Here is a 19,208-nt window from a genome sequence, read left to right on the forward strand (position 1 = left end):
AAAAGTAATCAAAGAAAAGAGATTAATGAAGAGAAAGCATAAGAAAACAAATCAAGAAAGTGGTGGCAGGACAGGCATTAGTTGTTGGATATATTAATCAGCAAAAAGTTAAAACAATGGATTATGGGAAAGAGGCAGATAACACCAAAATAGACTTTCTATTTCTGCGCATTCAGTACATGTTTTCTTGCTAAAATATAAGAGCTATATTAATGCAAATCTCTACTCACTCTTGTAATGACTTCAAATCCCGGTTCTTCTTGTTGGTTTATCTTTAGACCTGGAATAGCATCACTAAGAAAATCTGCCATTTCTGAAGGTGGTCGTTGATGTTCAGAGGGATCGCTGCCTCTCAAACTATCAAAAATGTAGTTTGTGACTTTGGAAAATCCTACCATAGTTGCTGTATAAGGATCCTTTTTAATTTTCTATGTAGTAGGAAGAAAAATATTAGCATTATTAATTCAAATAAATAAAATATACCAAGACAGGCAAAAAAGCTTTTTAAAAGGGGAGAAATCAGAACTAAAACAAAGTGTTCTAAGATTATCTTAAAAAATTTTTTCTTGGAAGAAAAATTTAAATTTTCTAAGCCAACCTTTTCATTTGGTTAAAATGGCAAGTTAAAGCTACTGATTGAATTGCAGATAAACAAATGATTGGCAGGCTTCATTCAATCTGCATACATCAGAAATATATGCAGCGCTTACTTTCCAGTGGTGAATGGCCCACAACAGCTTTCTTCTGTCTAGCAGTCCTGCCTTCACAAAAAAAAAATTTCTTGAAGTGTGCACTACCACACTAGTCTAACACAAAATATTTAATAGCTAAATTTAAAAGCTCATGATATTTACACACTACCTGACATTTTAACCTAATCATATTAATAGTAAATCAAGGCAACTAGGATAATCTGTCCTGGAACAGTGCTGTCCTGGAAAACAGCAAAAGGTTATTCTATTGTTAAGTCCTAGGGTTACTTCTGAAGCCCAAACTGCCTGCTCATTCATATTAAGCAAAAATCATTACTTATTAAATAATAAGAAAAATTATCCCCTCAATTTTTATTTAAAACAATGTTTAGGTCTCTTGTCCTCCTTCCTAAAAAGCTTCCCTTTATCTTGTTAATCTTCACATCTTTAAAACCAAGAAAAAGAGTATCTGGGACACAGTAAGCATTCAAACATTTTTTAAATGAATAAACAACAGTCTCATTAATTTACAAAGTAATCTGAGTGAAAATGAACTAACTTTATTTCTGCCTGTGTTAAGTGTATATTCTTAGCCTAATGCAAGAACATACCCAAATACTTTTAGAGGAATTAGATTATCATGACCCCAAAACAATCTACTTGAAGATAAAAATTCAAGCCAGATTTTTACCTAAATACATCATTAATGAATTCAAAGTAGCTTACCCTGTGACCTTTCAACTAATAAAAGAAAGCAATGATAATAAAAATCTACTGATGTCCAATTTTACCATTGTGGTAAAAATTGTCTTAAGAATAAATAAGAACCAAGGAAGCATCCAGTCTTGCAAATAAAATGGAACATATTATTATTTCTATAAAATTAAATAGAATAGTTACACAAAGATTACATACCCCTACCTCATTCTGTGTACTCTCTGAGAAGGTGAGAGGTAGGGGGTATATAACATAATGGACTCAAATTAATAGATTAATACAGGATAGACATAAGTAACGTACTTGTATTAAACCATATGCTGGTTCATCCAGAAGATTTTCAAAAGACTGTGAAAGACTCTTATTTTGACAATTCACAAGAAATGTTCTTTTATCCTGTGGAGATCTGTAATAAAAAGAGGGATTTGTAGAAAATACTAGTATACTGCATCAATTACTACCCAATTACTAATGCTTAGTAACTTTTCCTAACTGAGAAAAAAAACTTTTTAATGCCCAATTCTAGAATAGCTTCCCATTAATACATTAACAAATATTTAGTAAGTATTTTATGTGAGCTCTAAATTTAGTATTTCATGTTTCATGTAGTTTAACAAATACTAAATTAATAAATTTTATATAACAAATGAAAGGGGCTGGCTGGTTAGCTCAGTTGATTAGAACACCAATATCCAAGGGTTCAATCCCTGTACCAGACAGCCACCAAAAAAAAAAAAAAATGAAAAAACCCCCCACAGAAATATAAAGTGTATTTTTATTCTAGGAAAAGCCAAGAAGAGTAAATTGTAAAGAACCCAAATTGTTTTTTTAGAATTGCAGTAGAAAAGCCTTAGAATATATCTGCCTTTATTATCATAAAATCTAAAGAAAGCCAAAACAGGGCCGAGCCCGTGGCGCTCTCGGGAGAGTACAGCGCTGGGAGCGCGGCGACGCTTCCGCCGCGGGTTCAGATCCTATGTAGGAATGGCTGGTGCACTCACTGGCTGAGTGCCGGTCACGAAAAAGACAAAAAAAAAAAAAAAAAAAGAAAGCCAAAACACATTTTAGTATTCATCAGTATATAGTATACAATATGTATAATATAGGAAAACAGGTCTTATTTTGAAACAGTTTCCAACTTCATTCTACGACTTGGTAGTACAGTACTATAATCTAAGATGTTAAAAATACAAGGTACAAATACATTCATTACTTGGTAAGGATCATTAATCATGCTAACCATAATTATAAACATACACATATGAACATATTTAATAAAGATTATTATGTATGGTTCAGGTAATATTTTTAGTGCTTGCTTATTAAACTCTAGAAGCAAGTCTCACCACATTTCTTAATAACTACAGAATAAGTAAAATGCTTTCCAAATAGACATCTAATTTCCAGTAATCATACAAATTATCCAGTCTTTTTTCTATTCAGTAAGTTTTATGACTTAGTCAGTTGTAATAAATCTACAACTTCTCTGAGTTTAAAATGAAAATTAAATGTGTTATTTTGCTGCTATAACACATTATAATAAATATTTGAGATAAGATCTTTAATAACAGTTATCTCTCCTCAATTCTAACATAACAGGATGCAATAGTAATGCTAGAGGGGATATGAAATCCAAAACAGCATCTTATTCTTACAGAGCCAGAAAAAGCATTAGTTCTACAAAAAATACTTAATAAGACCCTTGGCTTTTTGAGAGGAACTGATATTGAGTCACTTGACATAGGAAAAAAACAATACCTTTTAAAACATTCAATTTTCATTAAATTGCATTTTTCTGAACATTCTGGGGGACAGTGTTTAATACGAACAGCTACAGATTCTCACAAAGTATTTTTTTTAATGGTAGATCAACTTTTAAATGTAGCATCAAAAAAGGGAAATAGCTAATAAAGGAACGATTTTCTTTTACCTAGCACAGTGCTGCTAGCTCAATGGTTATTTCATTTCTAACAATAAATTAAGTAAACTATTTCCTTAAAATTCAAATTAAAATGATATAAAAATCAAAACACTGCCTATACATGCAGAAGGGAACAAATATGCAACCTTCAGCTACCCAGCCTCAGATAATTCAACGACTCCATATCTAAAACAGTGACTACTAAACCAGAGTTGGAAAGAAGAAATGACTGCCTTACCAACAAGCAACTACGAATACTTTTTTTAAAAGGGATGATTTCATTTTGATACCTAATACTCTGTGATAAGGGGTGGGGGGAGATCTCAGAGGAGGAAAGAGATGAAGACATTTAAAAACTGACTGCCCTGAAAGAAATCAACAAAACACACATAAAAAACTACCTCAGTCAAGGGACAAGTAATATACTGCTATTGCAGAGCTCACCAAGAGGAGGATTGCCATTCCAGAATATTATTACAATGCTTCCACCTGCCAGGTCACCATATTGATTAAATCTATAAATATGTATTTTGGGAAATTGATGTCTCATGCAAACATTATTCAAGACTTCCAAACTCACTGCAGGAGTAACATGAACTTTTTTTTTTTTAATTTTATTTTGTTGATATACATTGTGGTTGATTTTTGTTGCCCCTTACCAAAACCTCCCTCCCTCCTCCCTCTCCTCCCTCCCCTGCAACAATGTCCTTTCTGTTTGCTTGTCGTATCAACTTCAAGTAATTGTAGTTGTTATATCTTCTTCCCCTCCCTCCCCCGGGTTTTTTTGTGTGTGTGTGTGTGTGTGAATTTATATATTAATTTTTAGCTCCCACCAATAAGTGAGAACATGTGGTATTTCTCTTTCTGTGCCTGACTCGTAACATGAACTTTTAATGATGCTAACACCAGCAACTCTATTAGAGCCTACTAAGGAGTTTAAAGAAACTCATGGTCTAACATTCCAACTACAGAAGCATATCTCCTGAAAATTCTCAAGTATTTCCCAGGCTTTGGAGTGAGCCTCTCCCAAAGACCTCAGAATAAATTCAAAAATTGTAAGTTGAACAATGTTTGTGCACTGAGATGCAGCAGTAACTATTTTATACCACGACTGAGAATTCCCAATATGTAAGGCTAAATAAATAAATAAAATCGCATTGCAAAGGATATCAATCAAAAATATGAATAAAAAAGAAAAATACAGAATATTTACAATAACAAAATTTTATATCTAAAACTTAATCTTGTAAACAGTTGGTGCTGTATGATGATACAACCAATATGGCACAACATAATTGGGAAATGGGAACACTTATTTTCAGCCTAGAGGATGGAAGTGCCTGGATTTCAAAATATATGATGCACTGTTCTTACACATTTCAGACCATTCATGGGGGCAAAAAGTGAACTGCCCCCCAGTACTACAGGAGAATACACAAAGAAGTAGCTGACATTAGGGTAGTAGCTTTTGAAATGTCACTTCAGACAACTATCTTCTTCCTCAAAAAGAACAGCCACATTCTGGTAGATCATAAACTTAATGATTAAGCCTAGTCAGAAGAGAACAAACTGTAGGGAGTTTACTACCCTCTGCTAGCTTTCTCTCTCTGGCCAGGTCATTAAAGATTGCAATCAATCACTTATGCTCACATCTCCTCCCACTTTATACTCCCCTTATTGATTTCATTCTCTCCCAAAGTTTCAATTACTATAGCACACAGAAAAACTTACATATTATCCTGTTACATACTCTTATAGTACTATATACGTCTTATTCAGAGCACTTAATACAGCTAAAATTTTACATTTATTTAACTGATGTTTGTCTCCTCTTCAATACTACAAAGTTGAGGAAGGCAGGGGCCATATCTTTTTTGGATCATTGCTGTCTTTCCAGCATGAAGCACTGCTACGTCTAAGACATAGTAGGCCCTCAAAAAAACAAAACAAAACAAAACACTTGTTGAAAAGAAAAAAGGCATGTAGGAAGGAACCATTCTCATGGCTTCATGCTTCCAAAGGAAATAAGCACTTCTAAAAAAACTTTTCTTCCCATGGACTTTTTTATCTGCTGAGATCAAGAGTGAGTAAGGTGCATGCCTAGCATAACCTCTTCCAGGCTCTTTCCTTCTCTTGGATCTGTCTGCCAACAGAGAAGGTGCTTTCATTCCACTCTCATTCACGTCATAAATGGTCTGTCCTCACTACAGAGGCCTGTGGCTGTCTGGTACTGACAATAAGTGGACGAGTTCAAAACTAATTTGGGGTGAATTATTATTCCACATGTCAAAGCCTCACTAATAATGGTTTTTTTATCACCATCTCTGATTCTCATATTTATTTCTCATTTTACAAATTCACAAAAGGAAACAAGGTTTCACTTACTACCTCATTAAAACATCACCAACACACATTCAAGGTACACATACCCCTATACCTGCCTACATGGTAGTTGAGACTATCCCTGAACCCATCCAAGATAGAAAACTACCTCCTAAACTAAAAACTGTCTCCTGACTTCTCTTTGAAGTCATGCAAAATAAATCTACAATTTATTTCTCACAATAAACCTTTCAAAATTGTAAAATTGATAATGATCATACCATTTATTCATTCACTAACATTTACTGTGCATCTATTATGTACCAGGCACTGTGACTAGGAACTAGAAAGAAAATTTAAACAAGTTAGATGCAATCTCTGTCCTTATGAAGCTTACATTCTACACTAAAACACAAAAATAAATAGGCAAAATTATTTTATACTGTTAAGTGCCATGAAGGAAGCAAAGAAAGTAATGACATAAGGAGAAGGAGCTGAGGTAGGAATCCACATTAGATGGGAGAGGAGGCATCCAGGAAAGCTCCTCTAAGGAAGTTACATTAAACTGAGACCTCAGGGATCAGAATGAGAGGAAAATATTCCAAGCAGAAGAAACAATATATGTAAAAGACCTAAGACAAGAAAGAGTTTAAAAGGTCTTAGGAAATGAAAGAAAACCATGTGACTAGAACGTAGAAGAGAATAGCATGAGATGAGGTTTAAGAGACAAACAGAATTAAGTAGGGCAGGCCCTCATTGACCATGTAAGAAGTTTAGACTTTAGTTAATGTTGCACTGAGACTCCTCTTCTTCAAGTTAAACTCATCCATCCTTCAAATATTTTTCATAAGACCAATTTGATCCCTCTACTTAAACTAGTTATCACTTCAGTGCATTACAGATAGTATAGCACATTTAAAAAGCAGTGCTTAAAACTAAGCCTACTTCTCCAAAGTGTGATCTTACCAGTAAAAAGTAGAATGGGGCTACCATTTTCCTCATCCTAGATTCTATGCTCTAATCAACAGTTATGTCACAACACTAATTATTACCGAGCTCACTATGGTGCTAAAACTCCCAAGTCTTAAAGCCTGCTACACCAGTCATGACACTGCCTGTCCTGAAATCTACTTAACACTCTCGGTCATAGCCTATTCACAGCTTCTCACTTCAAGATACAAGATCCACATACCATCAACCAGGCCTGACATTTTTATACTTACTGGTACAGATACAGCATGCCTAGTGCCAGCCAGAGGTGATCAACACAGTACAGAAAAACTTTATACCAGTAAATATTTCATGCATAGTCAAAATCTTCCAACTCTTGGATCACTCCTAGCTTTCTATAATCTAAATTTAGGCAAACTATACAATAAAGTGAGAACATTATATTAGTAAAGTTAATTATCATCCCTACAGTTTCCTCAAGCCCAAAATCTCAACTTCTCCCTTCTCACTTACACATAAACAATCAATCACAAAATCTAATCCTACATATTTCTCCAATACTTGTATCTTTTCTGTCACGTTCCTAGTTTAGGCCACCTTAATCTCATCTACATGACTGGAATAACCTGTCATGACTTATAATCATGATTCTTCCTCTGGCCTTTACTCAGCTCTTTGGCCTCATCTTTAATGCTGGTACACTCCCTTCCCCACACTTTGCAAACCTGAAATATTGAACTATTTTGTTCTGTGATTACGTCATGTTTGTACTCTTCCCTCCATCTAAAACCTCCCTACCTGTAAATATCTCCTTTCCTTTCAAACTAACGTTCACTCATTTTTTCAGATCTCAACCTAGGTGCTACCTACTCCTCCAGGAAGTCTTCCCTGATTCCCACCCCCAATCTGAATAGCTTCCTCCCTTTCTGGGAGCTCTCAAAACACCTTGTACTTCCTCCATCTTAGTTCTTGAGTTTTAATTGCCATCTATATGCCAGCATCCTTCACAAGACCATAAATTTCCAAAATCCAGGAAGACTATTTTGTTCACTACTAAATATCAAGCAACTAGCATAGTTATTGGTATAGTGATTACTATAGTGAACAAATGAAAAATACTTGTTCAGAGTGACAGCAAGAAAGAGAGTGTCTGTACAGATGCACAAAGGTGAATAAACGTAAGATTTTTGGAAAGTGAGAAGGCCCTATATTCCAACTTATAAATAATTTCATAAAGGACTTACACTTGCCTGACTTAAAGTCACAAAATAACAAATAAACAATGTTTAAAAGAAAATACATAATAAAAGGTAAATTAGGTAGATATATAATCCATAAATTACTGACACATCATCCATTCATTTAAATGTATAAAAATACTGGACTACTCTTTACTTTAAAACAATAATATGGTGATAAGTCTCAGATTCAAATTAGTAAAATGAGGGCCGAGCCTGTGGCGCACTCGGGAGGGTGCTGCGCTGGGAGCGCGGCAACGCTCCCAGCGGCCGCGGGTTCGGATCCTATATGGGAATGGCCGGTGCACTCACTGGCTGAGTGCCGGTCACGAAAAAAGAAAAAAAAAAAAAAAAAAAAAAAAACCAAATTACTAAAATGGCGAGATCACTGGCGGTTTCAAGATGGCGGTGGCTGCGGCGGTTGGCGCGGAGTAGCTGGGGTGGAAAAGGCGGCCACTAGGCCTCAGGCAGCCAGGAAACTTGTGGATCTTCCTCTCGTCATCTCTTAAGGGAGGACCGCTGCTCCTGGCCCGTCGTGGGGGCTGACCGCCACTTTGCCGCTGGCAGGAGAGGCTGCCTCATTTACAGGCAACAGCTTTGAAGTGCGGAGCAGGAAAAGAACTGTTTCTTAGCTGCAAAAGCGAGTCTCTAAACAGGGAACACGGTGCCAGGGCTGCTGTGGATGCAGACAGTATCCCGGAGGCCGGGGCCGCGCTAAAGGTGGCCAGCTGCCCTATTCAGGATTCGAGGTTTCAGGCCGGCATTAAAGAAGATTCCTGGGAGCGCCCGAGCCGCGCCGCGGGACCGACTGAACAGCCCGAGGTGGCAGCGGCCGAGAACGGGGAAGGCGACAAACCAGAGGCAGAGAGTGAGCGCCTGACCTGGCACAGCCCTGTGAGTGACCCCTGGCCCAGCCCTGCTCGGGGTGCAGACGCCCACCCGGCTTCCGCCTGCATCACCAGGTAACTCACCGCCCCGGGGCTGCCTCCATTTTCCCTGGTGCTGGCAGCTCCGGCCCGGCTCGGCTTGACCCCTCACTGAGCCTTCCCACTTGCTTGCCCCGGCGCGGGGCTTCCCGGGGCCTGAGGGCCGGCCTCCCCTCCCACTCCCTCCACGGTTCTCTGGCGGGGCTGGTGGTGTGGGGTGTCCCTGGCCAGTGTCAGGAGGTCAAGGAAGTACAGGCGAGGCCGACTGTCACTCCACCACACCCTGGACTCCGGCCCCCGGTAAACTTCCTGTTACTGGGAGGCAGATACCACCTCTGTGGCCACCAGTTCGGAAAAACACCTAACCAATTTCTGATTGGGAATAGTGTGGTAGGAGAGTTCCCAAGTCCGCTTGAACCTGCCGGAGTGCTGGCTGCAGGCGGGCGCTAGACTCGACCCATGCCGGGGGGATACAAAGGTGAACAAGACCCGAGAACGATCTACACAGTGCTACAAAGGCACCCAGAGCGACCGGTCGTCTGTGTCTACCAGGAACCTGGTAGACTTCCTGGGCGAGGCGGTGCCAAGCAGGGTATTGAAGGCTCAGCTGATAGACGAGGGTTGCAGAAGACACACCCAAGCCCAGCACAGTGCGCACAGAGTGGGGAGACGTGCAGCCAGGGAGGCGGAGACTCGACAGAAACCACACACCCTGTGGGGTCACCACTGCACGATCCAACAGCCTGGGCCAGAGCACACGGAACAGGGAGAAGTCCTGCACAGGAAGTGAAAGCTCAACAGAGATCACACACCCTGTGGTACATGATCCACCAGCCCAGCAGAGTCCAAGCTGACCAGAAAGGTGGCTCCCCAGAGAGGCACAAGACCCGAGGCAACCACACACACAAGGCACTAGAGGCCAACTGAGCAGTCACGCAGGGAGCCATACGAAAATGGCAACCACAGCAACATCTTAGTTAGTCATTAGTCTCAAACCAGTGGACTGTGAAACTCCTTGCCACAATGAATAAACATCAAAAAAAAGATACCAGAAATACAAAAAATCAAGAAAGTACACCACCAAAAGTTAATAAATCTCAAACTCTAGATCCTATAGAACAAGAAGCCCTTGAAATAACTGACAAGGAATTTCGAGTGATAATTCTAAGGAAACTGTATAAACTCAGCTAGACATCATGATGAAATGAGGAAAAGTATACAGGATCTGAAAGAGGAAATGTACAAGGAAATCAATGTCCTGAAAAAAAATGTAGCAGAACTTGCTGAACTGAAGAAGTTATTCAGCGAAATAAAAAACACAACGGAGAGTTTAACCAGCAGGCTTGTCGAAGTTGAAGAGAGAACCTCTGAACTTGAAGATGGGCTGTTTGAAATAACACAAGCAGACAAAAAGAAAGAAAAAAGAATCAAAGATATTGAAGAAAATCTGAGAGAGATATCAGACAACCTTAAGCGCTCAAATATCCGAGTCATGGGTATTCCAGAAGGGGAGGAAAATGGAGATTGCATTGAAAGCATATTCAACAAAATAGTGGCAGAAAACTTCCCAGGTATAGGAAAAATCACAGATCTTCACATCCAGGAAGCTCAACGATCTCCAAACGTATTCAACCCAAAAAGGCCTTCTCCAAGACATGTTATAGTCAAATTGGCAAAACTCAGAGACAAAGAGAGAATCTTAAAAGCTGCAAGAGAGAAGCGTCAAATCACCTATAAGGGAGCCCCAATCAGGCTAACATCAGACTTTTCATCATGAACCCTAAAAGCTAGAAAGGAATGGGATGATATGTTCAAAATACTAAAAGACAAAGATTGCCAGCCAAGAATACTCTACCCTGCAAGGCTATCCTTCCGAAATGAAGGGCAAATAGTATATTTCTCAGACAAACAAAAACTGCGGGAGTTCACTACCACACGACCACCCTTACAAGAAATCCTCAAGGGACTACTGGGTTTGGTTCCTGAAAAATAACTACCACTGCCATAAAAACCCAAGAAAAATCAAAACCCACTAGTATAATAAAAATGGCATTCATGAAGAGAAAACATGCAAACAAAAACGCTATCTACAACCTAAGGAACCAACAAACAAAGAAACCAAACAGTAAATCAGAAAGCAAGGAACAAAAGACACCTAAGACAACCAAACAACCAATAAAATGCTAGGAATAAATCAACACCTTTCAATAACAACTCTTAATGTAAAAGGCTTAAATTCCCCAATCAAAAGACACAGACTGGCTGACTGGATCAAAAACGAGAACCCAACTATATGCTGCCTTCAAGAGACCCACCTCACCCATAAAGAGTCACAAAGACTAAGAGTGAAAGGATGGAAAAAGATTTACCATGCAAACACAAAAGAAAAACGAGCTGGAGTAGCTAGTCTTATATCTGACAAAATAGACTTTAAACTAAAAACCATAAAAAGAGATAATGAGGGACACTACTTAATGATAAAAGGACTGATCCATCAAGAAGACATAACAATCAAAAATATGTACGCACCCAATGTTGGAGCAGCCAGATTTAGAAAACAAACTCTATTAGACCTAAAGAAGGAAACAGACACTAATACCATAATAGCAGGGGACCTGAACACCCCACTGTCAATATTAGACAGATCATCTAGGCAAAGAATCAGTAGAGAAACACAAGATCTAAACAAGACTCTAGACCAATTGGAATTGGCAGATATCTACAGAACATTCCACCCAACAACCTCAGAATATTCATTCTTCTCAGCAGCACATGGATCATTCTCCAGGATAGATCACATATTAGGTCACAAATCAAGTCTCAATAAATTCAAAAAAATTGCAATTATCCCATGTATCTTCTCAGACCACAATGGATTAAAACTAGAAATTAATAACAAACGAAAACTCTGGAAACTATGCAAACACATGGAAATTAAACAGCATTCTACTTAATGACATATGGGTCCAAGAAGAAATCAAGCAGGAAATCAAAAAATTTATTGAAACTAATGAAAACAATGATACATCATACCAAAACCTGTGGGATACTGCAAAAGCAGTATTGAGGGGGAAATTTATTGCATTAAATGCTCACTTCAGAAGAATGGAAAGATGGCAAGTGAACAACCTAACACTTCACCTTAAAGAACTAGAAAAACAAGAACAATCCAAACCTAAAGTTAGCAGACGGAAAGAAATCATTAAGATCAGAGCAGAACTGAATGAAATTGAAACCCAAAAAATAATTCAAAAGATCAATGAATCAAAAAGTTGGTTTTTTGAAAAGATAAATAAAATTGACAAACCATTAGCATGGCTAACAAAAAAAAGAAGAGAGAAGACTCAAATAACAAAAATTAGAAATGAAAAAGGCGATATTACAACTGATTCATCTGAAATACAAGGAATCATTCGAGACTACTATAAACAACTATACACCAACAAATTTGAAAATCTGGAGGAAATGGATAAATTTCTGGACACACACAAGCTCCCAAAACTGAACCGTGAAGACGTAGAAAATTTGAACAGACCAATAACAGTAAAGGAGATTGAAGCTGTTATCAGAAGGCTCCCAACAAGGAAAAGCCCAGGACCAGATGGATTCACAGCAGAATTTTACCAAACATTCAAAGAGGAATTGACACCGATTCTTTAAAAACTATTCCAAAAGATTGAAACGGATGCAAATCTCCCAAACTCATTCTATGAAGCAAACATCATTCTGATACCAAAACCAGGTAAAGATATAACCAAAAAAGAAAACTACAGGCCGATATCCTTGATGAATATAGATGCAAAAATCCTCAATAAAATACTAGCAAACAGAATACAGCAACACATACGTAAAATTATTCACCACGATCAAGTGGGATTCATCCCAGGGACGCAAGGTTGGCTCAACATACGCAAATCAATAAATGTGATACACCATATTAATAAACTCAAACACAAGGACCATATGATCATCTCTATAGATGCTGAAAAAGAATTTGATAAAGTTCAGCACTCATTCATGCCAAAGACCCTCTATAAGTTAGGTATAGAGGGAAAGTATCTCAACATAATTAAAGCCATATATGACAAACCCACTGCCAATATCATCCTGAATGGGGAAAAGCTGAAAGCTTTTCCTTTAAGAACAGGAACTAGACAAGGATGCCCACTCTCACCACTCCTATTCAACATAGTGTTGGAAGTACTAGCCAGAGCAATCAGAGAAGAGAAGGAAATAAAGGGCATCCAGATTGGAAAAGAGGAAGTCAAACTGTCCCTGTTTGCAGATGACATGATCCTACATATCAAACAGCCTAAAACCTCTACAAAAAAACTGCTGGAATTGATAAATGATTTCAGCACAGTAGCAGGATACAAAATCAACACACAAAAATCAGTAGCATTTCTTTTCTCCAATAGTGAACATGCAGAACGAGAAATCAAGAAAGACTGCCCATTTACAATAGCCACCAAAAAACTAAAATACTTAGGAACTGAGTTAACCAAGGAGGTGAAAAATCTCTATAATGAGAACTACAAACCACTGCTGAGAGAAATTAGAGAGGATACAAGAAGATGGAAAGATATCCCATGCTCTTGGATTGGAAGAATCAACATAGTGAAAATGTCCATACTACCCAAAGTGATATACAAATTCAATGCAATCCCCATCAAAATTCCAAAGACATTTTTCTCAGAAATGGAAAAAACTATCCAGACATTTATATGGAACAATAAAAGACCACGCATAGCCAAAGCAATGCTGAGCAAAAAAAATAAAGCTGGAGGCATAACACTACCTGACTTTAAGCTATACTACAAAACTATAATAACCAAAACAGTATGGTACTGGCATAAAAACAGACACAATGACCAATGGAATAGAATAGAGAATCCAGAAATCAACCCACACACTTACTGACATCTGATCTTTGACAAAGGCACCAAGCCTATTCACTGGGGAAGGGACTGCCTCTTCAGCAAATGGTGCTGGGATAACTGGATATCCATATGCAGGAGAATGAAACTAGATCCATACCTCTCACCGTATACTAAAATCAACTCAAAATGGATTAAGGATTTAAATATACACCCTGAAACAATAAAACTTCTTAAAGAAAACATAGGGGAAACACTTCAGGAAATAGGACTGGGCACTGACTTCATTAATACGACCCCAAAAGCACGGGCAACCAAAGGAAAAATAAACAAATGGGATTATATCAAACTAAAAAGCTTCTGCACAGCAAAAGAAACAATTCACAGAGTTAAAAGACAACCAACAGAGTGGGAGAAAATATTTGCAAAATATACATCTGACAAAGGATTAATATCCAGAATATATAAGGAACTCAAACAACTTTACAAGAAAAAAACAAGCAACCCGATTAAAAAGTGGGCAAAAGAGCTAAGTAGGCATTTGTCTAAGGAAGATATACAAATGGCCAACAGACATATGAAAAAATGCTCAACATCACTCAGCATCCGGGAAATGCAAATCAAAACCACACTGAGATACCATCTAACCCCAGTTAGGATGGCTAAAATCCAAAAGACTCTGAACTATAAATGCTGGCGAGGTTGCAGAGAAAAAGGAACTCTCATACATTGTTGGTGGGACTGCAAAATGGTGCAGCCTCTATGGAAAACGGTATGGAGGTTCCTCAAACAATTTGCAGATAGATCTGCCATACGACCCAGCTATCTCACTGTTGGGAATATACCCAGAGGAATGGAAATCATCAAGTCGAAGGTATAACTGGTCCCCAATGTTCATCGCAGCACTCTTTACAATAGCCAAGAGTTGGAACCAGCCCAAATGTCCACCATCGGATGAGTGGATACGGAAAATGTGGTACATCTACACAATGGAATACTACTCAGCTATAAAAACGAATGAAATACTGCCATTTGCAACAACATGGATGGACCTTGAGAGAATTATATTAAGTGAAACGAGTTAGGCACAGAAAGAGAAATACCACATGTTCTCACTTATTGGTGGGAGCTAAAAATTAATATATAAATTCACACACACACACACAAAAAAAAAAAAACCGGGGGGGGGGGAGAAGATATAACAACCACAATTACTTGAAGTTGATATGACAAGCAAACAGAAAGGACATTTTTGGGGGGGAGGGGGGAGGGAGGAGGGCGGGAGGTTTTGGTGATGGGGAGCAATAATCAGCCACAATGCATATCGACAAAAGAAAATTAAAAAAAAAAAAAAAATTACTAAAATGGCAAAATTTTATTCAGTCATTGATCCAAAGAAGTCAATATCCCAGAAACAAACAAAGCTGCTTCTTCCCTCATATGCACGCACATAGGTCACTGATGCCCAATGACAAATAAAAATAATATGTCCTGGGGTTAATACAACAATCTAGTTTCAATAAGTAGAAAATAACTTGATACTTACTCACACAATACCACATATTTTTCAAGAGATTCAATCAGTAGTTTGCTATCTCCTTGATGAAAGTGCAGAGCAGGAAGAACGACGTCATCCTTTAGACAAAATACCAAATACGACCAGCCCATACCCTCTTTGTTTTGCTTGATTGATTTCAGGTCTGTCAAACTGAACAGGAATGACCATTTGCTTTTCCCATTTTTATGACTTGGAGCATCTTAAAAACAAGAAAGTGGGGCAAAATATTTTTGTTCACCTTTTTAAAAGGTATTGACAGTGCTCTTCATGACTGCCTAACAAAATTTGTTGAATCCAGGGAATCACTATAGCACTCACATTACTATGGCTTTCCACCTGTATTGGAAATAGTAACATACATTTTCTCAAAAACAATGATTTTTAAAACAATTATTCTACCACATACAAATTCAAAAAATATTATCCCAATGCAAAAATAGAAGCTTTGCCCAAAAATGACCATGGCTTTGAAAGCAGGCTGGCTGGATTCAAACAGCAGCACTACCACCTTACTAAATGAATAATCTGGAGCAAATAACAGAATCTCTGAGCCTCAGTTTCTTCATCTGTAAAATGGATATAATTATACTTACCTTACAATGTTATTCTAAGAATTAAGAGATAATAGTTGTCAACTAACTAGTACAGGCCAAATATATAGGAAATACTCAGTAAATGTTAATCTTTTTCATTTACCCCAAATAAGAATAGCATAATTCTCTTGGAGAGTCATTAAAAAAAAAAATTCTTCATTTCCCTTTGTAATTATTTTAAGGAGACTACACTGATAGTGAAGGTAAGCAAACTATTATAAAAAAAATAACACTGCAGTGACATTTTATTTGCAAAAAGACAAAAAACAGTGAGGAACTGAAAATGAAAAGATAGACTAAGTTGCAAATGCTTCAAAGAGAATGAATACATTCAATCTTCTTGCTAAATTAACTTTCTACCAAATTAACACCTCAGTTCAAACTAAACCATAGTTATTCAAAATATATCATTTTCTGACTTCGTGAACTGTTTATAGAAGCTAAAATTCTAGGCTCATAAACATTATTATAACTGATAAACAACTTAAAAATTAACTATTTAAATAACATTTTTTACTGCTACAATTTTTTTCTTTCTCACTAATGACACTATACTTATAATTCATTTCTAATCTAAAATGCCCCTTTTTTAACAGTTTAACTCAGACATGAGCATGTCAAGTTTCTGAAATTTTAAAAACAAAAAATCTTTTTCCAGATGTTATTTCATAAGAAGTGTCATACTATCCTGTCACTGAACACCTTTATTAATTCTGTCTCACTCTATCAATCCACAAAGATAAACTACATAAAAGACAGCTGCTTGTAAGACTGGATCAAAAGACAGGTTAATCACTGTTGATCTGCATGTATGCACCTTCCTATATAGCCAGAAACATTATAGCTCCATCACCTCAACAAGATCTCCTGAACTGACACATAGAAATATGCAGTTTACAGACATCTCTACCTGCAAGGAAGGCAGGCACCATCACTGTCTCATGGACACTTTAACGAGTATCATGTGAAGGAAGTCCAGAAAGGCTAAAGTAACTTATTTATATACACTGACCTGCCTTCCTACCATAACAGTTTGGATGGTAAATTAATACCTCAGGCTGGTACTAGATTAAGTGCCATGTATCTACTTGACTACTTTACATAATGTTTCACTGGTATTTATATTATAGAGCTCATAACACCACTATAAGCTAATATCAAAGTGAGAACAACTTTAAAATTCCAATTTATCCATGAATCATATAAGTGTCAATGTACTTGAACTACCTTGAAAGAATACTTATTACTAGCTTATTTGTGAAGACCAAAAATATTCTCACAGAAAAACAGCAATGAAAAACTAGATATAATTTTTTAAATTAAATTATTCAACTGCACAAAGAGTATTTAATCTAAATTATGCAAGAAAATCATATGGAGAACATTAAATACTAGGGGTAGGCTATGTGAGTTATCAGGAATTTATGCATACTCAAGAGTAAAGACAGTACACACATTTTCCCTCATTAATGGAGGGTACATATATTACATACAAAAGAAAATCCCTCACACATTTCCTCAACTAAAGCTCTGACAAAGATGAGAGAAACATTACAAGTCAATTCTACAAGTTCCTCCACTAGAATATAAACTTCATGAGAATAAGAACTTTATTTTGTCCACAGCTATATCTCCAGTACTAGAAGAATAGCTAGCATGTAGTAAGTATTCAAAGATGTGTTGAGTAAATAAATTAACAACCTAGCACCAAGTCAACAAAAAAGTAATCTGCAAATTACTCTGCTACCAACTGCTAACCAGAAATAGAAATGATCACAAAGGAAAACTAACAAAAGCCAAGAATTAACTCAAAATTTCCTTCTTTTTCATTAAAAAAAAAAGGTAAATAAGATTAATTAGTTCTAACGAATTTACTATGTCACCAAATAAAAGTATAAAGCATCTCTAATACACTGACATAGGAGAAGTGAATATAACAGCAAAAAAGTAAAACAAATCAGTTCAGTCCATATACTATTTTGAATAGAATTAACATCAAGAACATGACATTTTATTTGAATAGGTTTCCAGAACATGATGGCAGTTTCTTGTTCTGGGCAGAAATATTTTCAAAAAATTTAATCTAGTATATAAAAGCAAAAAATTGAGCAGTAGACCCTCTTATGAAATATAAACGCTCTTAAGAAAAACAAAGTTAATTAAGTCTTCAATAGTCAATTTTTTAAAAGGTATGTCCCAAGTTTCATTTGTGCCCTCACCAAAAAAAGTACAAAGTAAAAAAATATTAAGGCTAAAAAGTGAGAAAAATAAAAACTTTTTAAAACAGTAAAATGTTTCATATGGCATGAATAGCATAAATTTGAAACCCTCAAGCTTAAAAACAGCTCCACTTTTAATACAGTCATGTGCCGCCTAACATTTCAGTCAATGAAGCCGTATATATGACAGTGATCCTATTCGATGACACTGTATTTTTGCTGTACCGTTTCTATGTTTAGATACACAAATACTTACCATTGTGTTACAACTGCCTACAGTATTCAGTACAGTGACATGCTATAGAGGTTTGTAGCCTAGAAGCCATGTTATACCATATAGCCTACATGTGTAGTATACTTTACCATCTAGGTTTGTGTAAGTACTCTCTATGATGTTTGCACCACTATGAAATCACCTAACAACACATTTCTGAGAACGTATGCCCACCATTAAACAATCCATGACTGTAATTACAAAATAAAGTCTGTTCACTTTATAAGTCACTCTGTGGCCAAGCCACAAAAGCAGTATTTACATCTGTAGACTTTTGCTAAGCTGCATAACTACAAAGAAGTTCTCAATTCTGACCACTCATTAAAATCACCTAAATACCTTTTGGAAAATACAGATGGCCCATGCTCCATCTCCAGAGTCTGATTTTTGGTATTTTTTTTTAAAAAACTAACCTGAAGGTGACTTGGACATGCAGCCAAGCCTGCCACTAATATATTGCAAGATTATGCTTTTCTCATCCATGTAATGCTTCTTTCTTTTATAAAATTCTGAAAATTCACTCCTTTCACTCATTTCTGTAGCTTGTCGTCTTTCATTTTCAAGAATTTCACAATATTAAACAACAACAAATAAAAAACAACTCACATAAATCAATCCTGAAGCTCTAGTCTAGAGAAGACAAAAATCATCTCACATTCCACATACATTAAAATCCTGTGGTTTCATCTTTCCTTGATAACTTTGCATTCTGGTTCTGATAAGAACCTTCCCTTTCACTAGAAAGGGAAAGCCAAAAGAAAAAGAAAAAAAAAGGAGATACCCATGCATGGGGTGATTGTTATCAAAAGCTTGTGAATTACTATTTACCTCTTAATTGTCAGTTCCCGAGAAATGATAACGTACAAAGTCTAACTATTGTATACGAGAATGATTTCCCCAGGCCATACATGAAAATCAAT

The 19,208-nt window shown here is 36.9% G+C and overlaps 1 protein-coding gene across 4 annotated transcripts in view; it reads right to left on the reverse strand.

Moving 5' to 3' along the window:
- TBC1D15 (TBC1 domain family member 15) overlaps nucleotides 1–19,208 on the reverse strand; it is a 70,041-nt gene that overhangs the window by 24,276 nt on the left and 26,557 nt on the right. For all 4 annotated transcript variants that reach the window (XM_063074601.1, XM_063074602.1, XM_063074600.1 and 1 more), the window contains exons 5-7: nucleotides 15,191–15,401; nucleotides 1,713–1,815; nucleotides 231–428 (exon numbers count right to left, since the gene is read on the reverse strand). In XM_063074601.1, coding sequence (XP_062930671.1) covers nucleotides 231–428; nucleotides 1,713–1,815; nucleotides 15,191–15,401 — 512 coding nt within the window. The remainder of the gene's footprint in view (nucleotides 1–230; nucleotides 429–1,712; nucleotides 1,816–15,190; nucleotides 15,402–19,208) is intronic.

This window comes from Cynocephalus volans, chromosome 12, assembly GCF_027409185.1.
Source record: "Cynocephalus volans isolate mCynVol1 chromosome 12, mCynVol1.pri, whole genome shotgun sequence".
Lineage (NCBI taxonomy): Eukaryota > Metazoa > Chordata > Mammalia > Dermoptera > Cynocephalidae > Cynocephalus > Cynocephalus volans.